The 20136-nt window shown below is 40.8% G+C and overlaps 2 protein-coding genes across 3 annotated transcripts in view; both read right to left on the bottom strand.

The window, feature by feature from the left end:
* ddb1 (damage-specific DNA binding protein 1) overlaps positions 1-9639 on the bottom strand; it is a 119266-nt gene extending 109627 nt beyond the window's left edge. For both annotated transcript variants that reach the window (XR_013933526.1, XM_080434512.1), the window contains exons 1-3: positions 9454-9639; positions 6645-6793; positions 4877-4993 (exon numbers count right to left, since the gene is read on the bottom strand). Coding sequence is in view for 1 of the 2 variants with exons in the window: in XM_080434512.1 (XP_080290638.1) it covers positions 4877-4993; positions 6645-6793; positions 9454-9514 (327 nt within the window). In the remaining variant the exon portion in view is untranslated. The remainder of the gene's footprint in view (positions 1-4876; positions 4994-6644; positions 6794-9453) is intronic.
* A 4438-nt stretch (positions 9640-14077) lies between these two features.
* On the bottom strand, positions 14078-19553 carry LOC308082342 (transmembrane protein 138-like; the record flags this gene model as incomplete). Its single annotated transcript, XM_080424062.1, has 4 exons — positions 14078-14202; positions 17842-17917; positions 18493-18664; positions 19354-19553. Coding segments are annotated over 4 exons (573 nt in total), but the record flags the coding sequence as incomplete, so codon positions are not given.
* Positions 19554-20136: the final 583 nt, after the last annotated feature.

Here is a 20136-nt window from a genome sequence, read left to right as displayed (position 1 = left end):
AATCCAGTCTCTCTTGACAGATTAAGAATTAGTGAACTATATAAGACATGATGTTTGAACAACAGCTGCATAAAAACATGAAGCTGGACTCAAATGAAAGGATCGTAGCAACCAATTATATTTGTTCAGTTAATTAAGCCTTCTTCTGTCTTGTTTTTTCATTACACTTATATCACTTTAGCGATTTAAGCTATATCTACTACAGCAGCAGCAGACAACTCTCCATGGATATCAAGTAATAAACCATACCAGTAAATAGATATTTGAGTGGGCCATCGAGAACTGTCACAGGCTAGATGCCATGAAATCTAGTTTTAAATTAGAATCAGGACCGTATGTGACTAATTGGCATCATCATCAGCGCAACTGTCATCCAAAAACCCACTCTGACTGATGTATACCTTGTCAGCTGTGGTCACACGAGCCAATTTCTTTCATGTCTTCCCCTAATTAAATTAATCACAGAGTACAAATTTCCCTCGTCCGTGACATACTTTGTTGATACAGGCTTTGAGATATAACAGAAAAGGCAATCAGTTGTATAACTAAACAAAGGTGATAATGAGTCTTGACAACATGTCACTGTCTTTCTGCTTTCTGCAAAACAACAGCCAGAAACACAGTATGCAGTGTGAAAGGCTGCTGGTGCAAAGAGTTGTAGGCACATCATCTCCAAGTGTGTGGAAACGCGTCGTCTGGTGGATTCGATGCGTTTAGTATGATAATAAGAAAGCCTGTTTTGTGATATTAACCCTTTAGCCAATTAAGGCCTGAGGCTCCGATTCTACGAAATGTCTTCTAAATCTTGACAGTTTATTTGAAAAAAAACGTATGTTGCTATGTCAGTGGCTCTCAAACTTTTTCATGTCAAGGACCCCCCAAAATGTATTTGGCCGCGGACCCCCATCTCAAAATAAACTGCTCAAAAAAAGTTCGGAAATTTAACTTTGGTCAATTATATCTCCACTTTAATAATACTCTCACTCACCTGTGACTACTGGCACACACCTCTCAGCAGGTGTGTGCTGGCAGGTTGCTCAAAACAAGAGCGATTACCAACAGAAGCATATTGGGTGATTTTGGCAATTTTTTTGGAGGCGCTACCCACACGTTTAGCTGTGTTGCTCCTTCCACGAATGCCCGATCCTTACAAGCTGTACCTCGTTGCAAAGGTGACTAATCAACGATAAAAATTATATAAAACACAATACCAATGGTATTATTAAAGGGGAGATATAATTGACTGAAGTTAAATTTCCAAACTTTTTTTGAGACGTTTATATATATTTTTAAGCTAACATTTTTAACTCTGTTTATACAACTTCTGGGGGTCCCCGGAACAAAATATTTTGAGATGGGGGTCCACGGCCAAATACATAAAATACCATTTTTGAGAACCACTGATATTATAGCAACATACGTTTTTTCAAAAAACTGTTAGGATTCAGAAGACATTTGTGGAATCCCCAGAAGCAAAGATTTGAGTTACAAATGTTCGCTTAAAACATTTTTTTTAATATATATTCAAAGACCCACGATTTTCCATGATTTAAAAAAAAAAAAATAGCCCAAAGAAATCTAAAAATGACAGAGATGCGTTCCCGGTTTGAATGGGTTAAAAACTAAAAGGATGAAAACAGAATAGGTGGGTGAATGTGAATGGTGAACGCATATGCAGCGTTTCCCCTATATGCATTAAGCAGTGGCGGGCTAGCCTGGTAAACCCTCCCTCCGGAAATCTCATTTCCATTTGATTCCAGGAGTGAGTCTGGCCTGATTGCCCATTGTGGGGGTTTCTAGTGGAATTACCAACTAACCGAGCCTATCAGCGTCGTCGCACATCGTTCTGTGATTGACAGCGACAGTTGGCCAATCAGGTGGCGAGTTCGAGTGAGCCCGAATGGCACCGAGTGCAGCCTGAATGCAGCTGACAAAACACGAACGGCAGCCATCTTTTCTGTCCACTATTTTCTCCGCTATTTTTTTACTTCAAAAAGCTCTCAAACTTCTATTTTGAGGCACGGAATTTACTTATAAGATATCGTTTGGATAGAATTTAGTTGTTTAACTTCATATATGTGGTCAATTAATCATGACAGAGCCTATTTAAAAATAAAAATGTAGAGAACCGGTAGGGGCGGGCAGTGACACCCATGTATCCGAATAAGGCAACCCATTTTGGGCATGGCCGTCTCAAAAGTCCCGTTGCGTCACATTAGACTGGTGAACTGCTGATTGGCTGAAGGGGAAAAACGATCATTGGCTGAAGGGGTTGTCAGTCAACGATATTACTCCCGCCCAACTCCAGCCCACAGCCAATATTGCAGAATGGGCGATCAGGCCAGACTCACTCCTGGAATCAAATGGAAATGAGATTTCCGGAGGGAGGGTTTACCAGGCTAGTGGCGGGCCGCCACCCCTTAAATCTGGCCACCACAGTATGATTTTTTTTTATTTATTTTTTTAATCATGGACATATCCGTGATTGGCAGGTAATGTGTTAAGTAAGAAGTGTGAGTACTTCCTCCACCACTGTCTTTTTTGTTATGTATGACAGTTTGTCTATACTACTTTGTATATTTTCCTAAATCTGGAGACAATTCATATATAAACTATACAAATATTTTCCTGCTCATTACTGTGCACATGTACTATATAAGTCTTCGTGTTTGAGCACAAATATGCATTTTGAGAACCCACGCATCCTCCCCCACACCTTCAGCTTCTGGCTAGGGGAAACACTGATATGCCAAGCCAACCATATGGTTGCAACATCTGTAGTTGGATTCCAGCCGGAGCCATGTGTTGCGGGTTGTAACCCTCAACTTCCTGGTGTCTCTCTACACTCCATAGCCTTCATGAAGCAATAATTACCTACAACAATCTTAAAAAAAAAAAAAGGAATATAAGATACTGGTGGGCAGACGGTCTTCCCTCAGTGCTTTTTAAATTGATCTAGTTTATCAAGTATTGGACTAAAAAGACAGCCTTTGGCAAGAATCCCATGTTTGCTTGAGAAAATAAATGCAGTAATTCAATGACTGTGGCCAAACCGGGAGAGCATCCGTCTTCATTTTTGATTTGTGCGTTGGCTATTCAAAAATAAAATCCTGAAAAGTGTGACAGGAATATCTTTTGTCATTTAAAAAGAAATTACTAGAAATGACGGTAGCATAAAAGGAGCAGGAAGTCCAGTAGGGTCGCAAGTATGTTCTTCTACAAGCTCAACAGATCCACAAACTGACCGGCAATTCTTCTGGCTTTTGTCATTAAAGGTATCATGACATTCATTTTCACTTTTTTTATTTTCAATGTTTTATTTGGGGTTTTATGACCTCAATTACACCCAAAAAACCTGAACTTAGAACATTCAGTGGATTTTCTGTGGTCTGGGGTTTTCTGAATAATTAGGCTGAAAAGTAATCTGAGCTTGGCCCTTCGACAGTGAGGTCACTGTCGATTAATCCCGCCCACTCTCCTCCTCGCCCCTCCCCTCCCCTATCCTTTCCTTTGGGGGGGGCGGAGCAGAGGCGATGATTGACAGGCAAAATCCCTCACCAGCGACACCCGCAGGCAAAGATTTCTTTTTTCATTGCAGTTGAAAAGGCTTTAGAAATGTGAGAGAAAAACACCTGCCATTGATCACTGGAATGGAATTTTCACTTAAAACTTTTTGTACACTTTTGAAGGACCAGGACAAAGACTTTGAATGTGGTGTAAAAGTGAATGTCATTAAACCTTTAAGGAATCCGCCCAAAACTGGCAATTACCGGCCTAACGCAATCACTGTTCTGTATACTGTGTATCTTCTCTTTCCTTGCGTTTAACAGGAGAAAGGAAACAAAATAGATAAACTCCGGCCCGGGCCACTGGTCTGGCGGTCTGGGCACCTAGGCTGCAATGCAGCCTGACAGCGTGTCGCGAGTTTGAATCCCGATCCCGACGACCTTTGCTGCGAGTCACTCCCCACCTCTCTCCTCATTTCCTGTCAGTCTACTGTCCTATGAATAAAAGGCATAAAAGCCCCCCAAAAAATCTTTAAAAATAAATAAATAGATAAACTCCCTAAAAACGTTTCAGTGTGCCTGGTGACTCAGCCAGTTATTAGACCATGAGGATCCGGGTTCAAATCCGACCGCCGCCATATCTTGCAGCTCTCTCCTCTCTCTCTGCCCTTAGTTTCACATCTCTCTACACTGACCTATGTGAAATGAAGCATATAAAAAAACGCATTTCAAGGTATTGTGTGTTGATTGAGCAACAATGAATGTCCGGGAGATAATCTATATCGTTGCTGTCGGGCAGAAACCTCTTTTCTCCATATTCTAAATGTCTGTGTTTTTTTCGTAAATTAATTCCCTACATGATCATACTATAGCCAGCGTCACACAAAAGTATCAACAATTGCAGATCTACAAGCTTTGAGCTTGTAGATCTGCTACTTTTGATAGGTTTGAATTTGAACCATGAAAGGTAACAGTTTTGGACATGAGGTTTCCACCTGACAGAGACCATATTCATATAATACAAAGTTCTTAAAGAGCTGTTTAGGTTAAGACAACATGAATACAATGTAGCATTTCAGATTTGTTTTGGTTAAATGAAAAGGGTGGGAAAACATGATAAAAATCGGATATTGTAGTAAAGTAAGGTATGGACAAATGTATGGATATCAAAAGATTTCAAACGATACACAACCATAGTTACAAAGTACAAAAGGAATAGAACTCATGTTTAATAACTAGGATTCATGAGGACTTTCAAAGTTGTGTCACCTCTACCTTCCACATTTATACCACGACTGGAATTCTCTTTGACATTTTCCTGTTAAAACCACAACAAAACAAAGTGAATGACAGTGTTACTTTGCACCCACCTGCACGTTGCCGTGTGCGCGTGTGATGATGTCGATGCTCTCTCCGGTCTGTTTGTACTCCAAGATGCAGGCGTTGTACTTTGATGTTAGGATGAACAGCAGATCCTTGCTCTCACCCTGCAACATGGGAGGCAAAAAGACGTTGACATAAATGGTTTGCAAGCACTGTTGATTTTGACAGCAAATAGTCTTTTGAAGAAAATTCCATTTAGTTTTAGTCATATTTTAGTCATCTGAAATGTTTTAGTTTTTGTCTAGTTTTAGTCGACTAAATATCATAAGATTATCGTCGACTAAATCTACAGTTGATTTAGTCGACTAAAATGTAATTTTGGCGGTGCCTTGATGGCGTCGTCTATGGCTGATTTTACACTTGGTTGCATGCTGAAAATAGCCGATCTACAAGCTCACAACGCGTCGCAGCGTGACGCGTTGTGAGCTTGTAGATCGGCTATTTTCAGAGTGAAACACCCGAGCGCAACCAAACATAAAATAACTTGTCTTTTAGTTCCACTGGATCTCTACTCCACTAGTCCCTACTTAACATTTTAGTCTAGTTTTTATTTGTTGACGAAATTGTCAGTATATTTAGTCTTAGCTTAGTTTTTATTTAGTTTTCGTCAGTGAAAAAAGGTAGTCGATGAAATCAGCACTGTTTTGCAGAAGCACAGGGATGATGACAAACTGAAGTGTCTTTTTTTCTTTAGATCATTTCAATATTTGAACAACAAATTTAACATTCGGTGCACGTCTGCTGAGCTACAAACTGAAGTTGAGGTACTAGATTTAGCTAGAATGTCAGTGTGTCAATAGAATCGCAATAATTGGCAATCAATATAGTCTGTGACAAAAATAATCACAATCTTATAGAGCTGAGCCATATATATATTGTTATATGAGACTAGATGTCATCTGGGATTTGGATATTGCATACAGATATGTGTTGTCTTAGCCTGGTTTTAATCACTTAAAGCAGCACTATGTAACTTTCTTCTTCTACCCCGGATTTGAACCCATTTTCCTGCGCAAGTGCTAACATTTTTACCATTGATCTAATAAGAGACTATTGCTCGGGGGATAAATTGAATCCTGACCATCAGGTCAAGTCGTGTCAGATCCTGTGTCTAGGTGAGACTTGACCTTTGACACAATCTAAATGTCTCAATAGAAGAGCAGGGAGACTAAATACAACCACCAAAAGGTTAAAGCACTATATTGTGATAGTAATCATTGTTATAGAGTGTTTATTCAAAAACATGAGTCTCCCTGTCTCTCCAGCTCTTTGATAAACAGAAAATACATTTTCAGGTAGGTGGCAAAATGTCAGCCAATCAGAGAGTACCCATATATCAGCTTAATTGTGTTCCAGTTCCAATTTTGCCTGCTCCTTTCTTTGTGTCATCACTTCCAATTTCACTTGTTTAATCTGTATCCTGACTGAGTTCTCTATCCTCCTGATTGGATAAAATTGGTATTCCGAAAATGCATTTTCTGTTTAATAAAGAGCTGGAGAGACGGGGAGACTCATGTTACTGAACAAACACTCTATAGCAATGAGTACTATCAGAATACAGAGCTATTTAACACTTGTTTTAACCAAATACCTTTAATAAAAAGTTACATAGTGCCACTTTAAGCCCCATTCTACGTTCCTGCCAATCTACAAGCTCACAACATGTCTTGATATGACACCAATGCCCTAAGATCTTCAATAAATGTTTTCCCCACCCCTACTCTCTCACGCACAGATACAAACTAAACGACTTGCCTTGGGTCTGAAGAGTTCCATGACGGCGATCTTGCCATACATGCCCACCTCCTTGACGGGCCTCAGGCCCTCTGCTGTGACCACATAGATCTCCAGTCTGGTGTTCTTGGCTATGAGCAGATTCAAGTCCTCCGCAGAGGTGAAGTGGCCTGTGGATTAGAGGGTTTATATCACTGTAGCGAGGAAGATAATAACATTCAAAAACCTTTAGGCAGCAGAGAAACTTAATTATAACATTGATTAAAAAGGAGCTGTGGCAAAGGCCTGTTTTTACACATATTTTTTGGAATAAATCATTGTCTTAATGTTTTGCTTATGGCATCTAGGGAGCTTCAATTTAAAACGTAATACTAATAGTAATATTAACATAGTTAATTGCAGTGTCGTAGTCAAGCTGTGGGACAAGGCTGCAGTTCTATGATTATTAATAAAACTATTTTATAAATAATATTATGCTACTACTAAGCCGAATGGTTTTCAAAGTGGGGATGGGGTTCCAGAGCAAACCCAGTTTTTGTATGTATTTATTTTTATTTAACCTTTATTTAACCAGAGAAAGCAATTAACGAACACATTCGTTGAAACAATACAAACAACACAATGTAAAACAACACTACCATAAAAAACTGTTTATAAAATGCACACAACTTAAAAACTGAATGCATTACTGCAGAGCCAAACAGACAACAAATAAACAGGGCCAACAGTCTGAGAGACAGCAGCACTTATCCTTGAGAATGTCCACAATAGACTTTAAAAGCCAACTTAGAGGAGTATTTTAATTTCACTGTATCTCACTTGAAATTATTACAATACCACAAATGGTATGGGTAACCTATTTATATATCTAAATGCATGTATACAGTTATTATGACATTTGTCTACGGGTGACTGCTATACACTTGGTTTCAATCATGTTACCATTATGAATCTATTTCTAATAATATGGGCGACTAGTCTAAGGTTCAAATATCACCACCTCTATTCATCCATTTCTAAATATGCAATTATGATGACATTCATTACACAAAATAGAACAGATCTTAATGAATTGAATATACAGGACCACAATGGAAACAAGCCCTTTTTGATTGATTGATTGAATGAATACTTTATTAGAGGTTTGCTGAAAAAAAGCACATGAAAGTACAGTTCAATACAAGGTCAGCTAATAGGGGGGGGGAAGAAGAAGTTAGCCATTGGCTTGTTTCCATTGGGGTCCTTTGTACTCAATTCATAGTGACATTAAATGACAGACATACTGTAGATATACACTGCTATGCAGAACATCATATAAACCGTTTAAAATAAAATAAAAACACTGGGGGGGCTAGGTTATGACTTTTAAAGGGGCCAGTTTCGAATTGCAGCCTTCTGTAGGTATTTTTTTGGACAGTTTTGAAGGAGAGTAGGGTTTTACACTCCTTCAATACTTTTGGAAGGGCATTCCACATTGTTGTGGCATAGCAGGAGAACAAATTCAACCCCTTGTTTGTGCCAAATCTGGGTTGGACATGATCAGTGGAGCTACTTCGAGGTAGATCTGGTGTTGTGATTGTGGACTTCGTTTACGTTTTTGAAGTGCTTTGACAGGTGCATGGGTATCTTAACGTTGTGGTGCCTTAAGGGCTTTTTGTGTTATCCTTTTAACATTATTGTATAACTGTACCATTTGCAAACTGTTAATAAAGTATTCAATCAATCAATCTACAAAGTAATGGTTTTGATTGCCTTGCCCTGTTGCCTGTAAGATGACACTTGGGACAATTACAGGACAATTACAGTATTTGTGTGGCTTGCCCCAAAAAGAACAGATCTACAAGCTTAACAGCTATGACACTTACAGCCTTGGATCAAGACTATCTTAGATGTATTTGATGAGAGTCTGATTTTCACTCGATAAAATTCAGTCTCTTCTTGATCCAAGGCTATGACAAGTATGACATGTGTCACCACCCCAAAAAGAACATCATGTAAATACAAGCTTGCAGCAGATCTGAAAGATCTTGTTTTGGGGGCAAAGAAGAGAAGAAGCGACACCCTGGCACCACGCATGGAGCGCAAAGAACTTCAACAACTCATAGCTCCATGTATGTAGCTCAGTGGTGGAAAGTAACTAAGTACATTTACTTAAGTACTGTACTTAAGTAAAAAATGTAGGTATTTGTACTTTACTTGAGTATTTCCAATTTCCAATACTTTTACTTCTACTACATCTCAGAGGCAAATATTGTACTTTTACTCCACTACAATTATTTGAAAGCTTTAGTTACTAGTTACTTTGTAGTTATAAATTATGATATTATGAAACATACATTAACCACTTCAGCCCTATTTTATACCTAGGCTATTTGAAAATAGCCGATCTACAAGCTCAATAGATCTGCTATTTTCAAATATTTAGTACTTTTACTTTTGATACTTTAAGTACATTTTGATGCCAATACTTTTGTACTTTTACTCAAGTAGATTTTGAAATCTGGACTTTTACTTGTAACGGAGTATTTCTATATTGCAGGATTGGTACTTTTACTTGAGTAAAGAATTTGAGTACTTTTTCCACCACTGATGTAGCTGTCCTGTATGTACGAACACAGTGACCAATGAATTGACCATACATATTGACCATACATATTGTAATGATAAAGCATTAGCATGCAGCTAGCGGCCTGCAGGGTGCTGTGTGTCTGCAGAGCGGGATGTAGCATCATAGCTGGATGCTAGCATTAGCATGCAGCTTAGCTTAGCTCTCTGTGTAGCAATGTGCGTAACAACACAATAAAAGGCTGATTAAACCTCTCATATTTACCCGTGACGCACGCATTGACGGCCGTGGGCTTCTGGGCGGTGACCACGTAGTTGTACGACATGTTTTTAGTTTGGGTAAAAAAAAAGAAGCAACACCAGCGGCGCAGTGTTTTAGCTGCTTTATTATTATCCTGTTAGGTTTTTTTTTTTTTTGCACACAACTGTTGTAACACCATTGGTGGCCGTGATAAAGATGGTGCCGGAAACAGACACTGTGGTGTGCCGGAAACAGACACAACTGTTGTAACACCGTACGTAGAGCATTTTTTTTACTTTACATAATGTATTATATATTAAAAAGGTAAACACATTCAATTAAATTAGGATAATTTGAATTAAATTAAATGTCCACACTGTAGGCTACTTGAACATGTAGATTCACACACGTAATTAACCCTTAATTAATGATGAATTAATGCTGAACTCATACATTAATTAAACATGAATTTATCATGAACGCATCATTAATTCCTGGTCCTCACCAATGGTGAACTTGACCAAGTGGATGGATGTCATTCCACAGTTACACTATATGCCCACTGCCCAGAGGGTACAGGAACTACATACCCTCCTATGAGCACTCATCCTGGGCAATGGGCATAGAACTGTCCTGAAAGATGATATTACACTCGGTTAATAGTGAGGACCAGGAATGAATGATCGATGAGTTCATGATGAATTCATTAAATAAGAATAATAATACCTGGAATTTATATATAGCACTTTTCTAAGTACTCAAAAGGTGCTTTACATGATGTGTGTGTGGGGGCCTGGGGAGAGGAGAAAAAAGAGAACAACTTTATAGGAAAACACTCAGATCAGCAAATACGATATGAATTCAAAGCAATAAAACACTAAATGGTAAATGGGGCATTTGTATAGCGCTTTTATCCAAAGCGCTTTACATAGATTGTGCATTACATTCACCCATTCATACACCGATGGCGGAGGAAACCATGCAGGGCACCAACGTGCTCATCGGGAGCAATTAGGGGTTCAGCGTCTTGCTCAAGGACACTTTCACACTAACTCTGTTGCCCCAGGTTCAGAGCCTGGTCTTGGGGACCTCCAGCTCCAGGAGCCTGGTCTTGGGGACCTCCAGGAGCCTGGTCATGGGGATCTCCAGGACCAGGAGGCCGGCATCAGGTGGTGTGTGTGTGTGTGTGGGGGGGGGGGGAGGGGAGGGGGGGGGGAGGGGAGGGGGGGGGATAGCTAGCTCCAGTGGAGGTGGTGGAGGACTGGTGTGATGTGGTCTCTGGAGCGGGTACTGGTGAGCAGGCAGGCAGCTTTCGAAACATATTCATCGTGAATTCATGTCCGAGTTCATAATGAATTCACCATTAATTAAGTGTTAATGAATTTGCATGCTAAAGTAAAGTGAAATTTAATTAAATATTCACAATTCCAAATGCTTCTAATGCCACCTCAAACATTAAACTTTTTTATTTGTGATAACATGACATTACATGACATATTATTTCTCTATACGGCACTGAACCAAACACTATGAATGACCTATGTAACTATGAATTGCTTCCAATTAAATAAACTGACTGTGGATTCATCAAACATGTACCATATTATTGTTTGGAACTTTGGATGCTTGTTGTTGTGTGGTCTGACAATTTGAAAATGAAAATGTCCGGACATTTTCATTTGAAAATAGCGACACCTACTGATGTACGAGTAACATTACACAAGCAAATACCCCCACCACCTTGGCTAAAAAAAAAGTTCAGCAGTGCAGATGTGAGTAATCTTAATGTTCTGGGCAAAATATCTTTCAGTACATGGCAGAGACATGGTACAGTAGAGTGGAATAGACATCCAGTAGAGATTAAAATTAAGTTCTGTCTCTGGTTTAAAACTGTACTGCATGTGGGAAATTTGACCAAAATGAGAGAATATTAAGCAAGTAAGGACTGTGTCATTTGGTGTCCGTGTCCTAGTAAGTGGTCTCTGACAGTGACAGGATTTACAACAAGTGTCAACTGATGTGTAAACAATGTGAAATAACACACAACCATCACTTTATAATAACACATCATCATGCATTATTTTATTGTACAAAAAAAACAACAACAAATGTAAACATAAAAACATTCAAATAACACTGTTCTCATATGGCAGTCCATCAGACAACCCCCAACCCCAACCCATATCAGACACATCTACTACCAACAACATAAAAACAAAAAACAGAATTGAGATTCAGGTTTTAATACATTATTAATGGTATACCTCAGATAAAAGCCAGGCACCCCGCTCCATTACAAAATAGCATTTACTTTGCATTTCAATAGCAGTGTTTTACGCCATGAGAATCCGCATCAAACATCCATGGATTGAAAGACTGTGATAGATGTTTTCACCATGGCAATACAGACCATAATAATACAGACAGGACTGATCTAGACCCAATGCAGCTTGTAGCCAACCTCAGTCACTAGTACTACATGTGTGAATGTCTATTAAACTGGATCCAATCTCTAAACCTTCATTTTCATGACTAAAAGTGCTATATCTTTAAAACAGCAGTGTAAAAGAGAACATGCAGAGATTATACAGAGACATCCTTTTGATCTAGGTTTCTTCGGTGTGATTTGAATACAGCAAGCCATACTGTAGGTTAGACATGACTTGGCTCATATCTCAAATGATTAATCAAATAACTGCATCCCATAAGCTCAGTCAACTTCAATGTCAAATAGAATAACCGTTGTAGCGGCTGTTGCTTATCTCAACTTTTGCATGTTTTCTGACACCCAGAAAAAGTTTGTGTTATGAACACAGACAGAATGCTTCATGAAAATTCATTAAAAACAAAACAACAACTGAAGTAGTTTTCAGTCAGATTCTGGGCCTTACTGGAATGTTACAGAGAGCTCAGCTATGAACCACATCACAGATGACACGCATCTTAACAATGCTTAAGATTCTCTGTGCTGCCAAGCAATGTGAGCCACAGAGCAGTTAAATATCCTCGCTGTCGAGCAGAAACCGTCTTATCTCCGTATTCTAACTTTTTGTGTTTTTTTGTAAATTAACGCCCTACTAAAAGTAACAGATTCGCGCCGCGTTTCGAGGTTGTAGTTTTGCTACTTATTCTATTTTGTCATTTGAATCCTGAAAAGAAACAGTTTTGGACATATGAGGTTTCCACCGGACAGAGACGATAATTATACTGCCTAGCACAGACACATAACAACAGGGTGCTACCATACCATAAACCATACCATATAAACAATAAATCAATTTCAATGTTTTGAATGCACATTATTTACAATACAAAAGCAAACCAAGACAAGTCGAAGTTTCACCCACCATCTGGGGTTTATCATTTCATTATAATTAAACATTTTATTATGGGGATTTGCAAGCTCACAATTGCATCGCGATGCAAGGCGATGTGAGCTTGCAGATCAGCTATTTCCCTCCGTGCGATTACATCGTACAACAAAACAGGTCTTTCAGTGGTTAGCCACCCTTAACGTCACAAACTACTTCAAGTGAACACCTGGCCTCGTGGCAAACCACGGCCAAGGAGGTTCTTGCATCGTCTCTCACCAGATGTTGGCAGAGTCCTCCTCAATAACCAGTTGAGCAGTTCTTCACCAATGCTCTGGTCTCTGTGCTGTAGAGCTTTGAGAGCACTCATAGGTTCAGTTATTACGCTGGCCGCAGTCCGCAGAAAGAGACAAGAAAGAAACAAGAGAAAAACAAAGAAGACTAGACTAGGACAACAAAAACTCAGACACACTGTCAGTCAGTCACAACAGGAGGGAGTAGAACACACACACACCCATACATACACACACACACACACACACACACACACACACGCACAACCCACAAAAACAACACGTGAACCTAGGAGTCCTCTACAGCAGTGGTTTTCAACCCTTTTCATATCAAGGTCCATTATTTATTCGGCATTTGAGCCACGGAACCACCGTTTGATGAGATTTAGACTCTCAGTCCCAAACCAAATAATTTTTTTATAGTTGGATAAGATTTTCTCCACAATTCCATCATGCTGTATTGATGTTGGTACCATAGAGATAACAGGCAAACGTTGATCAAAATAACAATTCTTCTAAATTCTCTAATTGTGTAGACTTCTTGTCGTGCAGATGTTTAACAATAATTTAACTCTTGACCCGTAAGGGTCCATTTGGTTTCATTTTACACTCAAGAGTTAAAGATCTATAAGGGTCCATTTGGTTTCATTTTACACTCAAGAGTTAAAGATCTATAAGGGTCCATTTGGTGACCAACTGTCCATCATTTAGCTGGGGACCACCTGGAACCCCCTCAAGGACCACTGGTGGTCCCCGGACCACTGGTTGAGAACCACTGCTCTACAGTGAAAAGGTGTCTTTAGCATGGTATTAAAAGTGTGGGCAGCTTTGATCCTCAAAGGGAGTTTGTTCCACAACTTGGGTGCCAACACAGCAAAGGCACGGTCGCCCGTCCTTACTGTGCAAGACCGTGGAATCATGGAGGTCACTCAATAGCGTCTCAGCGTAAAGCTTAATTTAAATACTCCATTGTGCAACGGTGTTGTTGGCTTGTAGATGTGTTCTTGTTTTGGCGAAAGACACTGTCGCACTACAGATAATATCTCAGCCAGTAGTTCCCCGTCTTCTGCTGGCGAAGACTTCTCGCAGCCACGGCGTGTCTTCGTAGAGACGCGGGTCGCCCAGACACTCGGCCGTACGCTTGTAGAAGTAGTAGTACAACACAGACACTGTTAAAAGAAGCACATAGTTTGACTTTAGAGCAAGTTTGAAAACACCAAGAAACAAAATGGAACACACCAAACAAGCACCTCCTCAGTAAAGTAAACACAAACAACAACTAAAGGAACATTTTAGCTCAAGGCAGAAGGAAAACTTTTGCTGGCTGTGATTTCAGGTCATGTGTCAAAGTAAATAATATAAAGCTGGAGTTAAGGGGCACTGGGCACTGGGCTGGTGGCTTTTCAAAATGAACCAAACCTTGTTAGGAGCAGATCCAATATTGATTTTATCCTTAATTCTCTCACAACAACACCACCAACCTACTACCTGAAGACACGGCCTGGGGTGTTTGACTGCGGTATTTCTCTCACAATATAGCATTCTCTCTGCATGAAGAACACTGTCTGGGTGTTACAATTTGTCTCACAATAATATTCTAGTCTCTACATCGGCGGTTCCCAAACTGGGGTTTTGGGGGTCCCCAGATGATTAGCTTTAATGTGCAACACTCAACAGTAAACAAACCAACATATAGTATAAGTGTATACGGGGTATCTATCTGCACATTTCTAAAGTTTCAATTTAATGACTTTTAAGACCTTCTTATTACCAAACTGTCAAATATTACATAAGAAAGAGGCAAACATTGTGAAAATAGCCGATCTACAAGCTCACAACGCCTCGCAGTTGTGAGCTTGTAGATCGGCTATTTTCACAATATTTATCTGTGGGACCGAGTCAAACTAAATGTAACGCCTAAACTCCTACAATTCCAATTGCTTGTCAGGGTGGGGGGTCCCCAGTTCAAATGTGATTTTTTTTTTTGGGGGGGGGGGGTCTCGAACGCTTGCTTTACATAAAGAAAGCTGTCTCGGTGTTACAAACATTCTCTCTAAATCAGGGGTCTTCAACGTTTCTCAGGCCAAGGACCCCTTAGCTGAGAGAGAGATGAAGCAGCTAGGGACCCCCCCACTACATATTGGATTCATGTTAAATGTGTATTTTCAGACATTTAACCACTTAAAACACTCAATACTTTGTAAACATGACCTTTGGCGTGGTACTTGGTCTGCTCTTTTTTCCCCCTCTACACCCAACCTAAAATAGCTGACAACGCGTCTGCTTGTAGAACTGCAATTTCCCCCCCAGAATAGGGATGCGAGGGTTCAAGTGGTTAATGTAAAAAAAATAAAAAATAGAAAATCAAGTCCCTATCACACACAGATGTAGTATCTCTGAGGACCCCCTAGGGGTCCCGGACCCCTGTTGAAGACCCATGCTCTACAAGAAGAAAACTCTCTCTCCCTGTGTGTCTCTCTCTCTGTGTCTCTGTGTGCGTCTCTCTCTCTACAAGAAGAAAACTCTCTCTCCCTGTGTGTCTCTCTCTCTGTGTCTCTGTGTGCGTCTCTCTCTCTACATGAAGAAAACTCTCTCTCCCTGTGTGTCTCTCTCTCTGTGTGTCTCTGTGTGCGTCTCTCTCTACAATACATGAAGAAAACTCTCTCCCTGTGTGTCTCTCTCTCTGTGTGTCTCTGTGTGCGTCTCTCTCTACAATACATGAAGAAAACTCTCTCCCTGTGTGTCTCTCTCTGTGTGTCTCTGTGTGCGTCTCTCTCTACAATACATGAAGAAAACTCTCTCCCTGTGTGTCTCTCTCTGTGTGCGTCTCTCTCTCTACATGAAGAAAACTCTCTCTCCCTGTGTGTCTCTCTCTCTCTCTCTGTGTGCGTCTCTATGTCACACACACACACACACACACACACACACACACACACACACACACACACACACACACACACACACACACACACACACACACACACACACACACACACACACACACACACACACACACACACACACACACACACACACACACACACACACACACACACACACACACACACACACACACACACACACACACAGCAGTTCTCTCTCCACATTAAACACTGTCTGGGTGTTTTATTCTATCATCTCACAACAACAACAACATTGTCTCGATGATGAAGAAGCTATCAGAGTGCGTTTCAGTACTAGTGTTTCAGTAGTACAGAAAGTGCATGCAGACTGGCGCTATAAATTACCAGGTATCAACGGCAGCGAACTACTACAAACGGACAATAAATCCTTTGATCCACTTATGAGCTCAGGGGAATGTGAATAAATAAACAACACCCATATGGTTGTCTGCCATTATTGCCCACCGCCAATTCAGTGAAACAGTCTATTGTCTATTGTACTTCTCTAGGGAACAAAACCACAAGATAGCTGGAAGGAGCAGGGCTGTAATTGCCCCTTTAAAGTGAATATAAATTGTGTTTACTTTGTTTGTGCGCTTGAATAGCAGCCTGGACCTATTTCTTTAATGCAATTTGCTCCTTTCAGACATATAACTCTGTGAATCTAAAATGAGACTTTAACAGTTATTATCTCATACTTCTCATAATAGACATACCATTTGACTCTCTTTTCTAAAGTCACAATATTGGTCTAGTGCAGTGGTGGAAAAAGTACTCAATTTTTTTACGTACATTAAGTAAAAGTATCAATACTGCAATTTAGAAATACTAAGTAAAAGTCCGGAACTCAAAATGTACAAAAGTATTGGCATCAAAATGTACTTAAAGTACCAAAAGTAAAAGTACTCATTATGCAGAATGTCCCATTTCACATTTTCAAAGTACAATATTTGTATCCAAGATGTAGTGGAGTAGAAGTAAAAGTATTGGAAATTGGTAATACTCAAGTAAAGTACAAATACCTCAACATTTTACTTAAGTACAGTACTTAAGTAAATGTACTTAGGTACTTTCCACCTCTGGTCTAGTGTGAACTCTCATGCTTAACTTATCCTCTGTTGTTGTACACAGGTGTTGCGCACCAAAAACAGCAAATCTAGAAGCTCAATGATGACGATCAACGATGACGAGAGACTGAAGCTTGGAGGTGACCATGCCTAGCCTGGACGGCTGGCGTAGCGTAGCGGTCCAGGCACCTATAGGCTCAATGTTGCCTGACAGCGCGTTGCGGGTTCGAGTCCCGAGCCCAAAGGCCTTTGCTGAATGTCACTCCCCATCTCTCTCCCCATTGTCAGCCTACTGTCCTATCAATAAAGCCATAAAAGCCTAAAAACACATCTTTAAAAAAGAGAAAGAAAAAAAAAGAGGTGACTGTGCCTTTGCTGTCGCAGTGCCTAAACTTTGGAACAGCATTCCCTTCGCTGTTAGGTCTGTTAGGTCTACCCCCTCCGTTGAGTCTTTTAAATCTAGGCTCAAAACTCTTCTATATTCACAAGCCTTTAAATCCCCCCTGATGACTGAATTTTCACTATCCTATTACGTTAGGAAGGGTTTGCTTTGCTGCTTTTAAGGGTTTTCTACTGTTTGACTACTTTGACTGCGTGTTGTTTTTATTGATTGTTCTGTTTTGCCGTTTATTTTGACTTGTAAAGCACTTTGGTACAATGTGAGTTGTTTTTAAATGTGCTACATGAATACATTTGATTCGATTTTCTCTGTCTCCTGAATATGCAGTCATAATGAATGTCTCAAACATATAACTTATGTTTCAGGGTATTTATTATATAAACAATATGTATTTGGTTGGCACTCAGGACAGAAACAGGTTTGAACGTAAAGTCTTACCCATTCGTTGGAAGGCAAACATTGACTGAAGACCATCTGTCCAAATAAACTTGTTATAGCTCATCCAACGTAGATTCTGCAAAAATCACAAAAAAATACATTCAAATTAAGCATACCTGAAAAAAATGAAACACAAAGTACACTCTACACATTACAGTAACATCAGCATTTTGAAACTGACTAAGCATACATTCTCACTACATAATCACACACACACACACACACACACACACACACACACACACACACACACACACACACACACACACACACACACACACACACACACACACACACACACACACACACACACACACACACACACACACACACACACACACACACACACACACACACACACACACACCTTGACTGCAAGGGGAGGCAAATAAGGCACAATAATTTGTCCCGACCCTCAGTTTGGGAACCGCTGTCTAAGGGAATACATTCTCATACCATTTGACAGCATAAAACACTGTGAATGGATCATTATTTGCTTGTGTATTTTGGTAGGTATGATGACATACAGTGATCCAGGTGTGTAGGATGATGCTCAGGGTGAGGTAGAGGACGTTGAGGAACAACTTACTGTGATCCAGGTGTGTAGGATGATGCTCAGGGTGAGGTAGAGGGTGTTGAGGAACAACTTACTGTGATCCAGGTGTGTAGGATGATGCTCAGGGTGAGGTAGAGGACGTTGAGGAACAGAGGAACTCTGAAGCGTTCCAGCAGCACGGCCACCAGGCCCACCTGGAACACGTAGGTGTTGAACAGCATCAACAGGATGATGATCAGGTTGAACAGGACGGAGATGTCCTGGATACTGAGAGAGAGAGAGACAGGCAGACAGACAGACAAGAGAGATTCAGAAAGAGAGACAGAGAGAGAGAGAAGAATGGAAGCGTTATTGGCTGAATTTAGACAGTCAGACTCGATATACATAGATAAATACTGTAGATAAATACTGTTGACAGAGAGACAGACAGACAGGATCGATTCAGAAAGAGACATACAGAGAAGAATTGAAGAGTTATTGGCATAACACAGACACAATAGATACATAGATACTGTAGACAGACAGACAGACAGACAGACAGACGCAATTAACCCCATTCTGGGGGGAACATTCGGTAAAAGAATTGCAGATCTACAAGCTCACAACAAGTCGTCGCAGTGTGACATGTTGTGAGCTTGTACAGTAGATAGGAGTACGTTTTTATACGGAAGTGGACGTGCTGTTTTTTAGCGATTACGTGGTTTTGCTGCTTCTGTGCTGCTGAGGGGCTCAGATGGTGATTGCGGGTTGGCGAACAGCGCCATCTAGTGGAAAACCACTGAAAACACCAAAACCCGTCAAACCCCTCAATGGCAGGGAATGAGTTAAAAAATCGTGAAACAATCGCATCGTGAACCTAGTATCATAATCGTTACACGCCTACTGCTAACGTTTACGCACCACATATATAGATACAGTAGATACATAAAGGATAAAGCCTCTCTTGTCATCCTTACATGAAAAGCACCAGCTGGGCAGCAGGCTCCTCCCTCAGCAGCTCGCTGAAGGCGTTGACAAACAGGTCGAAGGAGAGCAAGGTCAGCTGGATCAGCAGGACCAGGGTGTAGTTGCTGGCCTGCAACGATTCTGGCCCGAAGGCCGGGCGGCCGACAGGAGCACTGCTCCACGCCGGATCCAAGGCTGCACTGCACTCACACACACATCACACTGGAAAAACCTTCTGCTGCACTACGACGGTCCTGAGTCTTAGGAAGGTATAGCGATGCTGGTGGTCCAGACACCAGAGTCTTAGGAAGGTAGAGATGCTGGTGGTCCAGACTCCTGAGTCTTAGGAAGGTATAGCGATGCTGGTGGTCCAGACTCCTGAGTCTTAGGAAGGTAGAGATGCTGGTGGTCCAGACTCCTGAGTCTTAGGAAGGTATAGCGATGCTGGTGGTCCAGACACCAGAGTCTTAGGAAGGTAGAGATGCTGGTGGTCCAGACTCCTGAGTCTTAGGAAGGTAGAGATGCTGGTGGTCCAGACTCCTGAGTCTTAGGAAGGTAGAGATGCTGGTGGTCCAGACTCCTGAGTCTTAGGAAGGTAGAGATGCTGGTGGTCCAGACTCCAGAGTCTTAGGAAGGTAGAGATGCTGGTGGTCCAGACTCCAGAGTCTTAGGAAGGTAGAGATGCTGGTGGTCCAGACTCCTAGGAAGGTAGAGATGCTGGTGGTCCAGACTCCTGAGTCTTAGGAAGGTAGAGATGCTGGTGGTCCAGACTCCAGAGTCTTAGGAAGGTAGAG

Source organism: Gymnoscopelus braueri (genome assembly GCF_963280865.1).
Source record: "Gymnoscopelus braueri genome assembly, chromosome: 1".
Lineage (NCBI taxonomy): Eukaryota > Metazoa > Chordata > Actinopteri > Myctophiformes > Myctophidae > Gymnoscopelus > Gymnoscopelus braueri.
The sequence above is the reverse complement of the archived record's forward strand: the minus strand, read 5'-3'. Positions and strand labels throughout refer to the sequence as shown.